A 14,840-nucleotide genomic window follows, 5' to 3' on the forward strand; every position below is an offset into this window, starting at 1 on the left:
TCTCTGTGCTGAACAGTCTTACTTATGCTTTGTAGTTAAAGGCTGGGGGCACAGATAGAATCTGAAGAGCCAAAAGAGAAATAACTGATAATCTCTGCAATAAAATGATTTGGACTGCTGGTAGTGCCACATTATGTGATTACTTGAACAGAATAACAACACTAAAGAAAAGTAGGATAACTTTGCTCAGAATGATGTTAGAGGCTTTGCTATATCTATTGGAAAAAGTATTTTCAAAACTGGAATGCAAAATTCTGTGGAACACACTGGTCAGTTGATGAATAGCTTACAGTAATTAAATGGTAAGCGTTCAGGTGTCCCAAAGGAACCTTGAGATTAATAATGTGTATTTTTAGTGATTTATCCCAGCTATTGTAGATGAGGATCTGAGGGGTAATTATACTATAGGAATCTTGGAGGAAAATTGGATTTTATAAATCAGAAACATGCTTCAGTAGTAGGGAAACTTGACACAGTGTTAAGCAGTTCTTTTACATATGTAATTCTTGCTTGTCTAGTTTTCTAATATTTTTTTCATGCACAATTTTTCCTTAGGTTTTGCTGATTTACCTTTTTTAATCTAGGTAATTCAATTTTTAAATGTCAGAGGTCCTTCTCTGGACACCAAGTAAAGCACTCATGCTTTTAGAAGAAAGCTCTTTGAAGAAATAGTGTTCATGGATCCAAGAACTTGCAAAACAGAATATGTGGTTGGATTTCAGTTTGAGGAGATGAGGCTGTTGGTATTGGCATACCATGTGTGTGATGTGTATACTGATTTGGTATTAAAAAGTAACTGGCAACATACTCAAATGGCAAAATTGAGTAGGTTTTCAAGTGTATAGGAAAGACTAATGAATAGTAGGAGCAGAGAAAACTAGATACCTTGACAAGAGGAATAGTGTTGACTAATGTGAGGTAGTACCTTTAAGAAGTAATTGCAGCTTCTACTGCTAAAATATAAACTGATTGCAATGATTATGGAGAAACAAGACTTTTGGATGTTGCTTGGAACATAACTTTTCAGCATGTAATTTCAGTGCTAGGACATAAAAGTGGGAGAGAATATTCACATGTGGTTACTGCAATGAAGGGCATGGAAATGAAAAATGGTATGTCATTTCCAAAAGCCTTGTGTATCAAGAAGGATTCAAAAGCTTCACTCTAATTTGAAGGTGTCAGAAGAATGCTATATAAACCTAGTATCTCGTAAGGAATGCAAAGTACTTGTTTGCCTATCTGCATATGTTTAGGATAGGGGGAGGAAAGCAAAACAGCATGATAAAAACTGATCATAAATTCTTACTAAAAATATGAAGTTGTGAAATTAATTTCTGCAGGTTGAGGCACAGATTTTGAGGAGGGGTAAAAAGGTTGATGTTAACATGGATAATGAGAACACTTAGGCTAGGAATTTGCATGGTTTTTAAATGTACTTCTACGTTGTAGTTTAAAACAGGTTTCCCATTTGGACAAAGTGCTTTCTAAAGATGTAGATGATAGACTTCAAGGACCTAGTACTGATATTCTGTAGTCAATAATGTCAGACTATTCTGATGACTAATTTATTCTTTTGCAGGAAAAATTAGGTAAATGTAGATTTGTAAAGCAGTTTTAAATCCAAGTCTGAAACTGTCTTGTTTCTTTCCATTTACCTAAAATGGAATGAAAATCCCATTTCCAATTTTTATTCCCCTCTTAAAGTAAAAGCGCAAATTCTTCTACGTTGCCTTTCTGTAATGACTTCAAAATAAAAGCAGTCAAGGCAAAACTGTTGCTTTTAGGGGCATCATATAAAACCTTCCCTTTTAACAGAAGAGCTCACCTTGCTCAATAGTGGTCATTTTAATCCAGGTGCTGTTCCCATGTTCAGAATAGGATGGCTTTGATCCATGCTTCCAAAATGGAGAGGTGTTTGAAATACTTCTTTGCCTATATTTCTATTTACAAGTGTGTATATATAATAAACTTACTGCTCTTTCATAGTATTTAAGTAACTTTTCTTTCAAGATTAGTCCAAAAGATGCACTTTGCACTTATGTAATTTTCTTCTTTAATTTAGCTCGGCAGCTGACTGTGCAGATGATGCAGAATCCTCAGATTCTTGCAGCCCTTCAGGAGAGACTTGATGGTCTGGTAGGAACATCTACAGGATATATAGAAAGGTACGGTATTTGTTCAGTATGAGCAGAGTAGTATAAATGGTTCTTTTGCTTTCTGAACAGTATTGTCTGTAGCATTAATAGTCATAAACCACTGTGCTGCCCAGATAGCAGGAAGACTAATATAGTCTGTAGTGCATCTCAGAATTGAATAGTTTTTATTTGGGCTTTTATGAAGAAAAGAATGCTAAAATATTTTCAGTGGCTGACCCTGTCCCCTGTAGTTAACAATATGGCGCACTTTCAGAAGATACTTTCCTGCTACTTGGAATGTCTTTTGTAGCTTTCTTTTTGTCTTCAGTTATCTTAAGCATGGACAAATACTTAGAGACCTAATGTCTCTAATATAGTAATTTTTGGGTTAGAGTGTAGTAACTAGTAGCTAATAAAATTAGGAATGTTGTATCTGTACTTCATGTGGTTGTCTTATGTATCAAAATTTGCAACAATATATTGCTAAAATTTTCTTTATCTACATTAACAGATAGAATTTTCTGGCTCTCATGTAATTTCTGGTTGTGTATGAACATTTCACCACATCCACGAGAATTGTAAAGCATACAACTGTCTTGCTGTGATAGGGTCCTACATTGCTATTGACGTGAACTGGGGCAGCTACTGAGTAACAGGCATTGCTGCTGCTCCTACTCGTACTGCTTTCCCGTTACAGATGATAGCATGGAAGAAAAGCCCATTTAACTAACAGCCTTCCCTAATAAATACTGGCCCAAGAAAGAGCATGGAGGCAAAAGGGTACCCAGGTTCTTTCTCTTCTAGATACTGTACACTACAGGCATTCTATACCCAATATTTTTCTTCTGGTTTTCAACAGATGTTAATTAACCTCTACTAATCTTTCAGGTCCTTGATCTAAGAAGTGAACAAAAGTGGTAACATTGATTTACATGGCATTCTTCTAGTCAGCTGCTCTCTAAGATACTGTACCATTTCTTCATCAATTCCAAGTACAGTAGTGCATTCTTGATTACAAAAGCATTGCAACTTTGCCATTGTACCAAACTCTTACCTAACTTCCAGTATGAACATAACTGGAAAATGTGTGTAACTTGAGTGTGCGCTTTCTCAACATATGCATGCTGACTTAACCATACTTCACAGGTGCCTCTTACACACCTTCCCACGTGTTATTCTGAGCTTATTTGTCTACAGAGTCTAGACACTGAGATGGCACAGAAGTCAGTAGGAATCTGGGATTATGTGGGCCTGTTATGTGGGCTCTTAAGGAACTAGGTGCATAAGGTGGTAGGAAAGTAAAGAGGTTCCAGGAACGCATCTGTCTGCTCAGGCTTAGAATATGCTAATTGCTCAGCAGCCATCCAATAACTTACCTCTTCACCTGTGTCTGGCCACAATAATTTTAAGGAAACTTACTTTCATAGAGTAGAATTTCCCTCAGCTGCTTGCAGGAGGTTGTGTTCTTGTGTAATCATAACTTTTGCTAATGGCTTGTATTCTGAGCAACAGGTCTTACTTGCCGTTGTTGTACTTGTGCAGTCCAGTTCAGGTTTCTTGGTCTGCTTCTCCATTTTTGGATTTACTTTAAGAGCTGTCTCTTTCATGAAACTACCTTTCTTTTTTTAAAACATACAGAGTTTATAAAGGTAGTGGATGTACAAACTGTGAAATTTGGACTAGTTGGCATGGACTGTAATGAAGTGTAGCTCTGACACATGCAAAAGATTCTAGATTCTCTAATAAAGGGGTTAAAGTCTTTACTCTGACATAACAGAGTTGGACATGCTGCATGTATGGCACTACCTCTTAGAAATTTCATAGTGCTTTGTATGCAATTGCTAGGACCAGTACTCTTAAGTCTAGATATATGCGTGTGGCATTAAGTGGGCAATTGTTGTATGATTTATTTGTGCAGTCATACTAATTTTCTTCCTTAATGCTTTTTTCTTGAAACTAACCGAACTTGCCACTTAAGTTGCTGCTAGTTCTGATATTGTACTTGAAGATAAAATTACAGCAAATGATTAACTTGACTAACTCCAGGAAAAATGTCAGAGTAACAAGAATGTTATCAACCCTTTATGAGCATACATGACTAAATTCAAGCGGTTTTGATAGTTTGTGTAGTAGATGTACTTTTGCCCATATTGGAAGGTTAAGGGAATTGTTGATTTAAAGGTGGTATGCATATTATCTTAGTAACCAGAAGTAGTATACTCGTGTTGAGCATAAAGCTATCAGGGAGAAGGGTTCTGTCTGCATTTTAAAGTGAACAAGCATGTTGGAACATACCTAATAGAAGTAAGATAGCTTTAGTAATTAATATGAACCTTCAGTGTTCAACTAAGCTAATGCATTCTTGGCTACTTCCTCTAACCTGAAGCTGGTCCTAACAAAAGCAGTTGTGTACTACTGCGTTCTAAATAACGTGGCACAACTGCTTAAATAAAATAAATATGGGAAGTTAACATAGTAATCTTCTGTGGCCATATGCTGGGGTTTGGGCCACCTCACAGGCAATGGAGGCTGTCAGCAGTCTGCCCCATGAATCTCACCAGTAGCCTTGATGTAGGTGACTTTCTGTCCCAACAGTAAGTCTGTGTTAGTGTAGTTTACTAAAGTGAAACTAGTATTAAAGAGTTGTAGCTGACAAGTATTTATAATGAAGATTGCATTATTTGCTTTCCTTTTGCACATGTGTAATACGCTGGCTCATTTAGCAAAACAGTTCTGGCTCACTTTGAGAGTGACAGTTAATATGTTAGAAGACAGTAGTACCAGCTGCTTTCCTCAGTGAAACAAAAATGTGAATTTTGAAGATTAACTTCCTTAGTGAAGAATAACTCAATTGTCTTGAACTTTCTTTCATAAAACCAAGCTAATTAATGATAAGACCTCAATTTCTTAATTATGCTCAATCGTATGAATTTACTATGCTGCTCATTAATAATGTAAAACTTGGTTTTAGTATGAAGTTTTGTGCAAGTTTGTCTCATGATTGACCCAGGTGTTTGGAATACTCTGGTTCTGACCAAGGTAAACCTTGGTTTAAGAGCCTGTGCTAACAGTTTCAATCCGCATGGTGCAGTGGGTCATAGTTTTGATTTGTACAGCTTTCTAAAGCTTCAAATAGAGTGTAAAATCTGTTTTGATGCAAGTTGGTTAACTTGCAAGGGGACTGGTTAAGTTAGGGGTCAGTATGTGCTTAGAATGCAGTGTTAGTAACAGTTCTGTCACTGAATTTTTCAGCTTGCCTAAAGTTGTTAAAAGACGTGTGAATGCTCTCAAGAACCTTCAAGTTCAATGTGCACAGATAGAAGCGAAGTTCTATGAGGAAGTTCATGAGCTGGAAAGAAAGTATGCTGCTCTCTATCAGCCCTTATTTGACAAGGTATTTTAATGCTAATCTGATTTGTACTTATAAGCTTTAGCTAAAACACAAGGGAATATAAACTGAAAGTTTGTGCATGTTCTGAAGTACTTTGGTCTTGTATGTGCCCATTCAATTCAGTTGATAATTTTACTATCCATGTGAATATCAACTAAGATTATGGGGGACAAAAGTTCAGTCTGTTCCACGGTTACCAAAATGACTTCAATAATGCCAGCCCTCATCTTGTTAGTTGAGCAGATGTCAGATGATATGGTAACCTTTCTGGTTACCTTTGGTGCTTATTTTAGTGTGTTGAAAAGCTTGTAACTGTTTAGTTGCCTTGTAGGGCTAGAAGAAAAAGTTTTGATAAATAGTTAATGTATTACTAATTGTGTAACTTTAGGATTAGAAAATTAGTGGTTAGGGCATTGCTGGTTGCCATGACTAGGAAATGTGAAAATATTCTTGGTTTAATCTTCCAGCGAAGTGAAATCATCAATGCAATTTATGAACCTACAGAGGAAGAATGTGAATGGAAAGCAGATGCTGAAGAAGAAATTTCAGTGAGTATCTTAATCAGCTCTCATCAATATCTCAAGCTTTAGCATGAAACAAGATTCAATACAGTAACCAAAGTTTAAAAAAAAATAATAAAAAATTGAGTACCTAATGATTACTTGCTTATAACAACAATAATAATTCTTAATGATTGCTTAAAGCATGCACGTGAACCTTAATCTGTACTGGTGTCAACTTAAAACTGTTAACAAACCTTGTGGGCACTCTTTCAAAATGAAGAAAAACTAACATATATATTCTATCAAGGAGGAAATGAAAGAGAAAGCCAAGCTTGAAGAGGAAAAAAAAGATGAAGAAAAAGAAGACCCTAAAGGAATTCCTGAGTTTTGGCTGACAGTATTCAAGAATGTGGACTTGCTCAGTGATATGGTTCAGGTAGGTGGTGGTCCAGGCTTGTTTAAAGTTGTGTTAGTACTTAATCCAAGTGCCTTTAAGAAAGGGGTAGAAACAGTACATTACTTGATGTGTCTGGAGAGCGAAAATGGAACAAGTACTTGGATGTCATCTCTGGTACTTTATTCAACTGAGAGCACAGAGCACTCTGAAATACCTTCTTACTGTGTTTTTTGTTGAACTTATTTTTATCTTACTAATACACTTTATGCGCTTACAGCAGCGTATGTATGAGATGTGTACTAGATACTGCTAAAAATTGTACTTGGTGTTTGCACGGATTTAGATTGCGTACTGCAGTGGAAGCCCTGTACAGCCATTGTTGCCATCTGCTGGTCACGTTCGTGAAAATGCTTCAGTGCTGTAACAAGGTTCTCGTCCTATGTAAAACTCATTCTAAATATGGCATTTTATCTCTGCAGGGTCTTAAATCTGTGTACAATTTAACGTTATGAAAATGGAATAAACTGTGTTTTCTTTACAGGAACATGATGAACCTATCCTGAAACACTTAAAAGATATAAAAGTGAAATTTTCAGAAGTTGGACAGCCTATGGTTAGTTTAACCTATTAAACAAGATTACTTCTGTGTTATCTTCAGACTTATTTGTATATTAATAGCATGGTCTGTGATAGCCAATTGTCTTACGGCAATCATGAGAAATACGCAGCTGCTTCTAGTCTTCTGAAAAACAGTACAAGGGCTAGTACTAGTCTTGCAGTACCATGTGAATGAATTTATACTTAATTTAACCTTCAAATTCTGACAAGTTAATAACTTGGGCTTAATATCTGATGACTCAGTTTCACCTTTAGATTTTGATACCTTCAGGTACTTTTTGTATAACTGTTATAATAGGATATAATTTCCTTGCCAGAAATCAGATAGCTTGCTAAGTTTTTTAAAATTTTAAATTTAGTTCTCTCTATACGTTAGCACCAGGACAGCTGTACACTGGGAGATCTTGTGTCATTACTGCAAGCGGTATATTAACTAAAAAGCACAAGATCAACATGGTAAATGAAGACATTTGAAGGTTTAATGTACAACTTGGGCAGCAAATTCTAGAATAAGTTGCGTATGTGCACCTCTTCAATATTGGAGGAGATGGATATATTCCATTGCATGTGTATTTTTGGGTTTGGATTTTAGGTATGTAGAAATTAAAGGTATGCTTTGCTAAATTGCTAAAGTTGTTGCTCTGCAATTCTTTTTAAGAGTTTCACATTAGAATTTCATTTTGAACCAAATGACTACTTCACAAATGAAGTATTGACAAAGACGTATAGAATGAGGTCAGAGCCAGATGATTCTGATCCCTTCTCCTTTGATGGACCAGAAATCATGGGTTGTACAGGGTAAGTGCCAATAAATAACTTCAAGGCAATGTAACAGTTTCTTCCTTAGCACTATCCAACTGTAGACTTAGAGCATCTTGGGAAGGTACTGGAAAAGATACTGCTACTTAATAAACCACTGGGTTCAACTTGAGGTTTTTAGTGTTTTTCAGTAACTTCAATACAATATATAAAACTATATATTTTATATTATATAACTTACAAGCATATATTATATATGCACATAAATAAAAAATGTAATCAGTATTTATCTAGAAATACTGTTCTGCCGTCACTAAGGCTGAATTGGAAGGTGGATCATGTTATCTTTTTGTAGGCCTTAATAGCTTTTTTCAGAATTTGTTCAATCACTTCTTTTAATCTTTTTATTTTTCTGACATGCAGCATTTTGGGAAGTCTGTTCCAGTTTTACTTCCTGTATTGCAGTTTGTCCAGTTTGTTTTATAAGTGTTGAATGTTTGTCTCTAAGTGTCTTTCAGTTGATCTAGTTGAGAAATGGAGAACAGTCATCTCCTATTAACTCCAGGTTTCTCATGGTTTTAAAGAGCTGTCACACTCCTTTCTCAGTGATGTCTTTTGTTTTAAATTAGCTGTTATTCCTCACACTAAATAATCTCTTTATTCTGTATGTGTCTCTCTTCTTGTAAACAGAAGGACGAGAGAAACCAGAGTTGTGTGTAATTAACCTTATGGGTAGATCAGGGCTCTATGCATCATGGCCTGTTCAGTTGCTTTTGTGTTAATGTCTCTTTAATGTTCTGACTGCTCTTCTGAGTGATAACAACTAATTTACAGCCTATCACTGCATAGTCAGGGTTGGTTTTACCCATATATTAATCTGCAGTTACTGATACTGACTTTTATTTACCACTTCATTTCCCAGTCACTTAATATAATATATTTCTGCAGATGTCCTATAAGGTTTAATCTTAAATGCTTGAGTAGCTTTGATCAAACTGTTTGTCTTTCTCAGTTTGGGCTGTTTTTGAAAAGCATAAATCCTGGCAGAGATCACTGTAACATGACACTCTGCTTCTGTGAAAGTGATTTATTCCTAGCCCTTGTTTTGTGTTTTAACTAAGAGTCTCTTCTTATCCCAAAGCAACTCACCCCCTTCCTTTGAGTCTTAAAAGGAATCTAATCAGAAACTTCTGCAAATGCAAACAGTCTTATTGATACCACTTCTTCATTTAATGTCCCCAGAATTCTTTGTGAGTGTGAGACAAGCCTGTGGGAATGACTTTGCTCTGTAAACAGGACAGAGTTTAGAAAAAAAACCAACCAACCAACCAAACACCCCCCCCCCCAGCAAACCCCCACCAAACAAAAAAAACAAAACAAGCAAAAGAAAAAAAGGCAAAAAGCCCGCAAACAACTGAAAAACAACCAAAATCTACACACCTGGTTGATGTATTATTTTAAAGACTTGCTGATTACAATATGTGGTAAACTATGGCATACTACTAACGTGACTAAATATGACATTACTTTATAATGGATAGGTAGCTCTAAAAATGGTGTGATGCTATTCTTTGATAGGAAAGTAGGTAGAACTTGGTAGCTATTGAAAATTGGTAATTATTTCAGAGATTGAGTGGGGAAGGAGAAAGTTTTGGATGAAAACACTTCAATCTTAAAATGAACCTGTTACTCTTGTTCTCAATGTATAAACTAATGAAAAGATAGCACTGAATAAATACTACCTTAATATTTTATATTCTCTGTATTCATTGCAGTTGTGATAGTCTCAGTAGATACCTATAACAAGTGGAATAGTATTAAGCTGCAGCTGGTTGGTTTTTTTTGTTTGTTTCCTCTTCAGTTGCCAAATAGACTGGAAAAAAGGAAAGAATGTTACTTTGAAAACCATTAAGAAGAAGCAGAAGCATAAGGGTCGTGGAACAGTTAGAACAGTGACAAAAACTGTTTCCAATGACTCATTCTTCAACTTCTTTAGTCCTCCTGAAGGTAAACTGAACATTAGTTTATCTGCATTAACTTTAAATGTAGTATGTGCTTCACTTACTTGTTTCTTCTCTTTTTTTTTTTTCTACAGTTCCTGAAAGTGGAGACCTGGTAAGTTGGCTTATGTAAAATATGGAGGTGGAGGGGAAACACTAGTAGAAGAATTCATGCTTTCGTATACAAAATGTTTGCTGAAATTGTTTAGGAATTTGTTAAACAGCTTCAGCTTTAACTGTTTCTGTATTTAACTGAGAATACTTGTGATGAATAGTATCTATTTGAGTTTTCTTTATTAGAAGGTGTATTTGTTGTTGGATGGTAGAATTCAGGTTAGTAAACTTCAGCAGCTTATCCTTCCTGAAGGCTACCATGTGAATTGTTAACAGTTGTACAAATGTAGTGATCTTTGTTATTAGCCTTTGGTCTAATGGGTGGTGTTTTAAGTCTCTCCCTTCGGGCATTGTTCGGGTGATCTTCTCTAATGGCTGCATGTATCTGGTTTGTATTTTATGCTGTTAAAAATTTCCCAAGCTATTAACTCTTGGAGAAATTAATAAAACAAGAATAGAAAACTGCAAGAGCCTATTCTTCTGTGTGCTCACTAGTAGAAAACTCTATGGCAATAAGCCATGTTTTTGTAAAGAGAAAAACTACCAAAAACACTTAAGTGCTGAATACATTATGCAGCTTCAGTGGGAAATCTGATTAAAGCCTCCAGAAGCATGCTGTTAGAACTCCAGTTGGCATGGACAGCAAAAGCTGTATGTTCATAATTGGAAAAAAAACCAAAACAAAACAGCAGCCTTTTGAATTGAAGGTAACTTCTGAGATGGCAGACAGCAGAACACTTGGTGTAAACAAAAGGAATGAAAACTTGTGGTTGGATCAGAGAGCATTTTCAGGTGTTCAGGTGCTTCCCAATAGCTTGTTTAATGGGAATCGTGGAGGAGATACACTGTAGGAATCAGAAGTAGCTTGTAAAATCTTTAATTAGATAGCCTCACCTGGCTGGTGTTTAGTTCTTAAGGGTATTGTGCATACAAATTGAAAGTCTGTAGGAGTTATTAAACAATTTTTCTACTTGGAACAAAAGCAGGTCGGGGCTGGGGGAAGACTAAAACTTAAAACTGCAGAATTTTGTGTAATTAAGCTTACTGAAGAAGCAGCCTGCCACTGCATAATGCAGGTAGGCTGTTTAAAGTGTAAAACTTGGCTCCACGGTTTCAATTCTATCAAGCAAGTCCTGAACCAAAAAAGTCATCACATGGGTTTTGTATAAATCTGGCCACATTATCTGTGCAACATGTTTTTGTGTCAAAAATGTTTTTGTGTCAAAAGTAGTTACCAGCTTATGGTTTAGGAAATAATGTTGTTTTATGCAGGACGATGATGCTGAGGCAATCCTTGCTGCAGATTTTGAAATAGGTCACTTCTTGCGTGAACGTATAGTCCCCCGATCAGTATTGTACTTTACAGGAGAAGCTATTGAAGATGATGATGATGATGTAAGTATAATGTTCTTTCAAAATGCTCAAAAACTTTGAAATAATGCTGCTTAAAATCTTTGGGTAATTTCTGACTTATAATGTTGATATCCTTAGAATGGGATGGATCAATGTTAGTTTCAGCTGAGCTTCCTAGAGTGTTCAGTGAAGAGCAGTGTGAAAGTAATTAATTTTTGAAGTAGTGACTTCAGAGTTTTGTGGCAAAAGTAGTGGTAGAAGCTCAACATTTAGAGGATGTCTGAGTAGCACTTTGTGTATAAGGCATTCCTAGGGTGGCGTACCCAATACTTTGATAGAACTGTAATGAGCTGCCAGAGAACAAATTAGTCTATTTTTCTAGCTGTTCACGCTGTTCTTTGTGCTTACAGTGATGCTGGGCTACCAAGTTCCTTGAGATTCAAGCCTGATCCTTTCAGGAGCACACTGTTATTAGAAAATGATATATAAGCACATTCAAAGCATGCCAAAATATTCAAAGCAAGCTCTGCAAAAGCTTGAATTAAGTGCTTTAAAGTAGCTAAGCTTGAAAAACAAACCACAAAACCCCAGAACTTTATAAGGGTAACATTTTTTTTTCTCCCCTGCCTCTGCACAAACAAGGACAGTTTGACAGTTAAGATAGATAAGTCCTGCCTTAAAATTAATTTTTAGAATGTAAAATGGTAGCCTTAGCCCAAAGCCTTGGCTGGGAAAGATGGAAGAGGGAAGTGACCGACTGTACAGGTTGCCTTAGGCTTTGAGACACCCTACTGGCCAGAAGTCTTATCACAGTCTAATAAGCTCTTCCAGCGTTGCATGTGAGGAACTTAAGGTAGACAGTTTTCTCTGCCAGAGTGTAGCTTAAGAGATTGAACATTGCTCATGCTGATGCAAAAAGCATTTTTAAATCTGTCAGATATAGGAAGTTCTCTTAGAGCACAATACAGTGTGGCCTCTGGCATCTGCTTGAGTTATCTGGCTGTACTTGAGCCATAAATGGCTGCGTTTGACTGTCAAAACCATTTATTTTCTCTCCTAGTATGATGAAGAAGGTGAAGAGGCAGATGATGAGGTAAGTTGACAGATGGCCTTGATTTAAGTAGTTTCCCTTTTGTAGTTTGTTCTCTGGAATAGGATTTCCTTTAGTTTTTGACTGCTTTGGACACTTAAGTTTAGTACTTATGAATGTAAGATACAACACATCATTTTGTGGATCTAGGGTGAATATTTTAAATGAAAACAACAAACAACAAAAAAACCAAACCAAATGAAGACAACCCTAAGGTATCGTACAGATTAAGTTGCAACTGCTGTCAAAAGATGATGTGCTTAGTGGAGGGCAAGCTAATACAATCTGCATAACTTAAAGTGGTAATGAATCTATTTAAGAGTATAATTTAATCTTAATTTTCTTGAAAATGGCTTAGGAAGCTGAATGTGGATAAGCTAGAGAAATATAAACAAGTGCTTTCTTTCAGGAGGGGGAAGAAGAAGCAGATGAAGAAAATGATCCTGATTATGACCCAAAAGTAAGGAATTAAAAAGAATGTTTGAAGTTTGTGTACGCATACACGCTTGAAATTTTATGTAGGTTAAATCTTGATTTTTTTTAATTTTTTTTATTTTAAGTACTTAATCAGTAGTTCCTATGGTGATTGTTTTGGCTGAGGCTGTTTCAGTTCCAGTTCTGACAGACTAATTTTGGTAGAGCAACTTCTTAAAAAGTTCTTTCTCCAAAAATCGTTTCGTAAAAGTAACTTTTGGCTTTGAGCACTGAAATTAGTCAGGCTTGGTTTTCTCTAAACTTGTCTTGCAGCAAGTTGCTGCTAATGATGAAAATGTTCTATAATGGTTGTAAGGACATGTGGAGAACTGCCTAATCCAGGTTCAGTTTTTGGGAACTTGTCACAAGCTGACTGTCATGGTTTAACCCCAGCCAGCAACTAAGCACCACACAGCTGCTCTATCACTCCCCCCTCCTCAGCTAGACAGGGGAAAGAAAATACAACAAAAGGCTTGTGGGTTGAGATAAGGACAGGGAGAGATCACTCAACCAATTACCATCACAGGCAAAACAGACTTGACTTGGGGAAAATTAATTTATTGCCAATCAGACCAGAAGGTAATGAGAAATAAAACCAAATCTTAAAACAACACCCCCCTCTCCCAACCTCTTCTTCCCAGGCACAGCTTCACTCCTGAATTCTCTCTCTGCTCCCCTCCAGCGGTGCAGGGGGTTGGGGGATGGAGGTTATGGTCAGTTCATCACATGTTGTCTCTGCTGCTTCATCCTCCTTAGAGAGAGGACTCCTCACTTGTTCCCCAGCTCCAGCATGGGGTCCCTTCCACAGGAGGCAGTCCTCCACAAACTTCTCCAGTGTGAGTCCTTCCCACAGGCTGCAGTTCTTCATGAACTGCCCCAGCATGGGTCCCTTCCCCGGGCTGCAGTCCTTCAGGCACAGACTGCTCCAGTGTGGGGGATCACAAGTCCTGCCAGAAAACCTGCTCCAGTGTGGGCTCCTCTCTCCACGGGACCACAGGTCCTGCCATAAGCCTGCTCCAGGACAGGCTCTCCTCGAGGTTACAGCCTCCTTTAGGCACCCACCTGCTCTGGCGTGGGGTCCTCCCCGGACTGCAGGTGGAGATCTGCTCCCCTGTGGACCTCCCTGGGCTGCAGGGGGACAGCCTGCCTCACCATGGTCTTCATCACCACGGGCTGCAGGGGAATCTCTGCTCCGGCGCCTGGAGCACCTCCTGCCCTCCTTCTGCACTGACCTGGGGGTCTGCAGGGTTGTTTCTCTTACATGTTCTCACTCTTCTCTCTGGCTGCAGTTTCTGTGCCACAGTAACTTTTTTTTTCCCTTCTTAAATACATTATCCCAGAGGCACTACCACTGTTGCTGACGGGCTCAGCCTTGGCCAGCGGTGGGTCCGTCTTAGAGCCGGCTGGCATTGGCTCTATCAGACATGGGGGAAGCTTCCAGCAGCTTCTCACAGAAGTCACCCCTGTAGCCCCCCCCCCCCCCCCCAAAACATTGCCATGCAAACCCAATACACTGACTCTGGCACAGATTTTCCCAGAAGAGTACAAAACTGAGGCTTTTTCAGGGTAAATAATAGTAAGTCTTTTATTGCTTGAGGTAGCAGAAGTCAATGTTCAGGAATGCATCTACAGCCAAGTACTAAAATGTGAAAGGCGAAGAGCAACTGGCAGCTTTCTTATTCCATGGGAAGGGCAAATCACTAGTCAGGCTCAGTTTGCTGGAAAAGTGATTGTGAGCCACTCAATTTGTAGTCTTTTCCTATCTGAGTGAAAGGCACGTTTGGCCACCTGAAAGCATCTGATGGTGGTAGGTGAAAGTTGCAGTCATGAAAATGAAGTCTGCGTGAACTAAAAATGTCTGCTGTGAAATGTGCTTGCAATTTCAAATAAGGAAGCAGCATATTTTTCAGAAGGGATGGTTTGAGCTACAATCAAAGTACTGTTGAAAGAATTACATAATCTTAGCATTGTACCTAGAAAGATATAGGGTATAGAACTGTTAATCA

At 37.7% G+C, this 14,840-nt stretch overlaps 1 protein-coding gene across 3 annotated transcripts in view; it reads left to right on the top strand.

Annotated features, from left to right (window-relative positions):
- The window catches only part of NAP1L1 (nucleosome assembly protein 1 like 1), a 32,215-nt gene that overhangs the window by 15,706 nt on the left and 1,669 nt on the right, over positions 1-14,840 (top strand). For 2 of the 3 annotated variants that reach the window (XM_069773438.1, XM_069773436.1), the window contains exons 4-14: positions 2,063-2,165; positions 5,388-5,529; positions 5,994-6,074; positions 6,337-6,465; positions 6,968-7,039; positions 7,703-7,842; positions 9,665-9,810; positions 9,899-9,918; positions 11,190-11,312; positions 12,331-12,363; positions 12,770-12,820. In XM_069773438.1, coding sequence (XP_069629539.1) covers positions 2,063-2,165; positions 5,388-5,529; positions 5,994-6,074; positions 6,337-6,465; positions 6,968-7,039; positions 7,703-7,842; positions 9,665-9,810; positions 9,899-9,918; positions 11,190-11,312; positions 12,331-12,363; positions 12,770-12,820 — 1,040 coding nt within the window. The remainder of the gene's footprint in view (positions 1-2,062; positions 2,166-5,387; positions 5,530-5,993; positions 6,075-6,336; positions 6,466-6,967; positions 7,040-7,702; positions 7,843-9,664; positions 9,811-9,898; positions 9,919-11,189; positions 11,313-12,330; positions 12,364-12,769; positions 12,821-14,840) is intronic. The other variant, XM_069773437.1, reaches the window with a different exon arrangement.

Source organism: Haliaeetus albicilla, chromosome 28 (genome assembly GCF_947461875.1).
Source record: "Haliaeetus albicilla chromosome 28, bHalAlb1.1, whole genome shotgun sequence".
NCBI lineage: Eukaryota > Metazoa > Chordata > Aves > Accipitriformes > Accipitridae > Haliaeetus > Haliaeetus albicilla.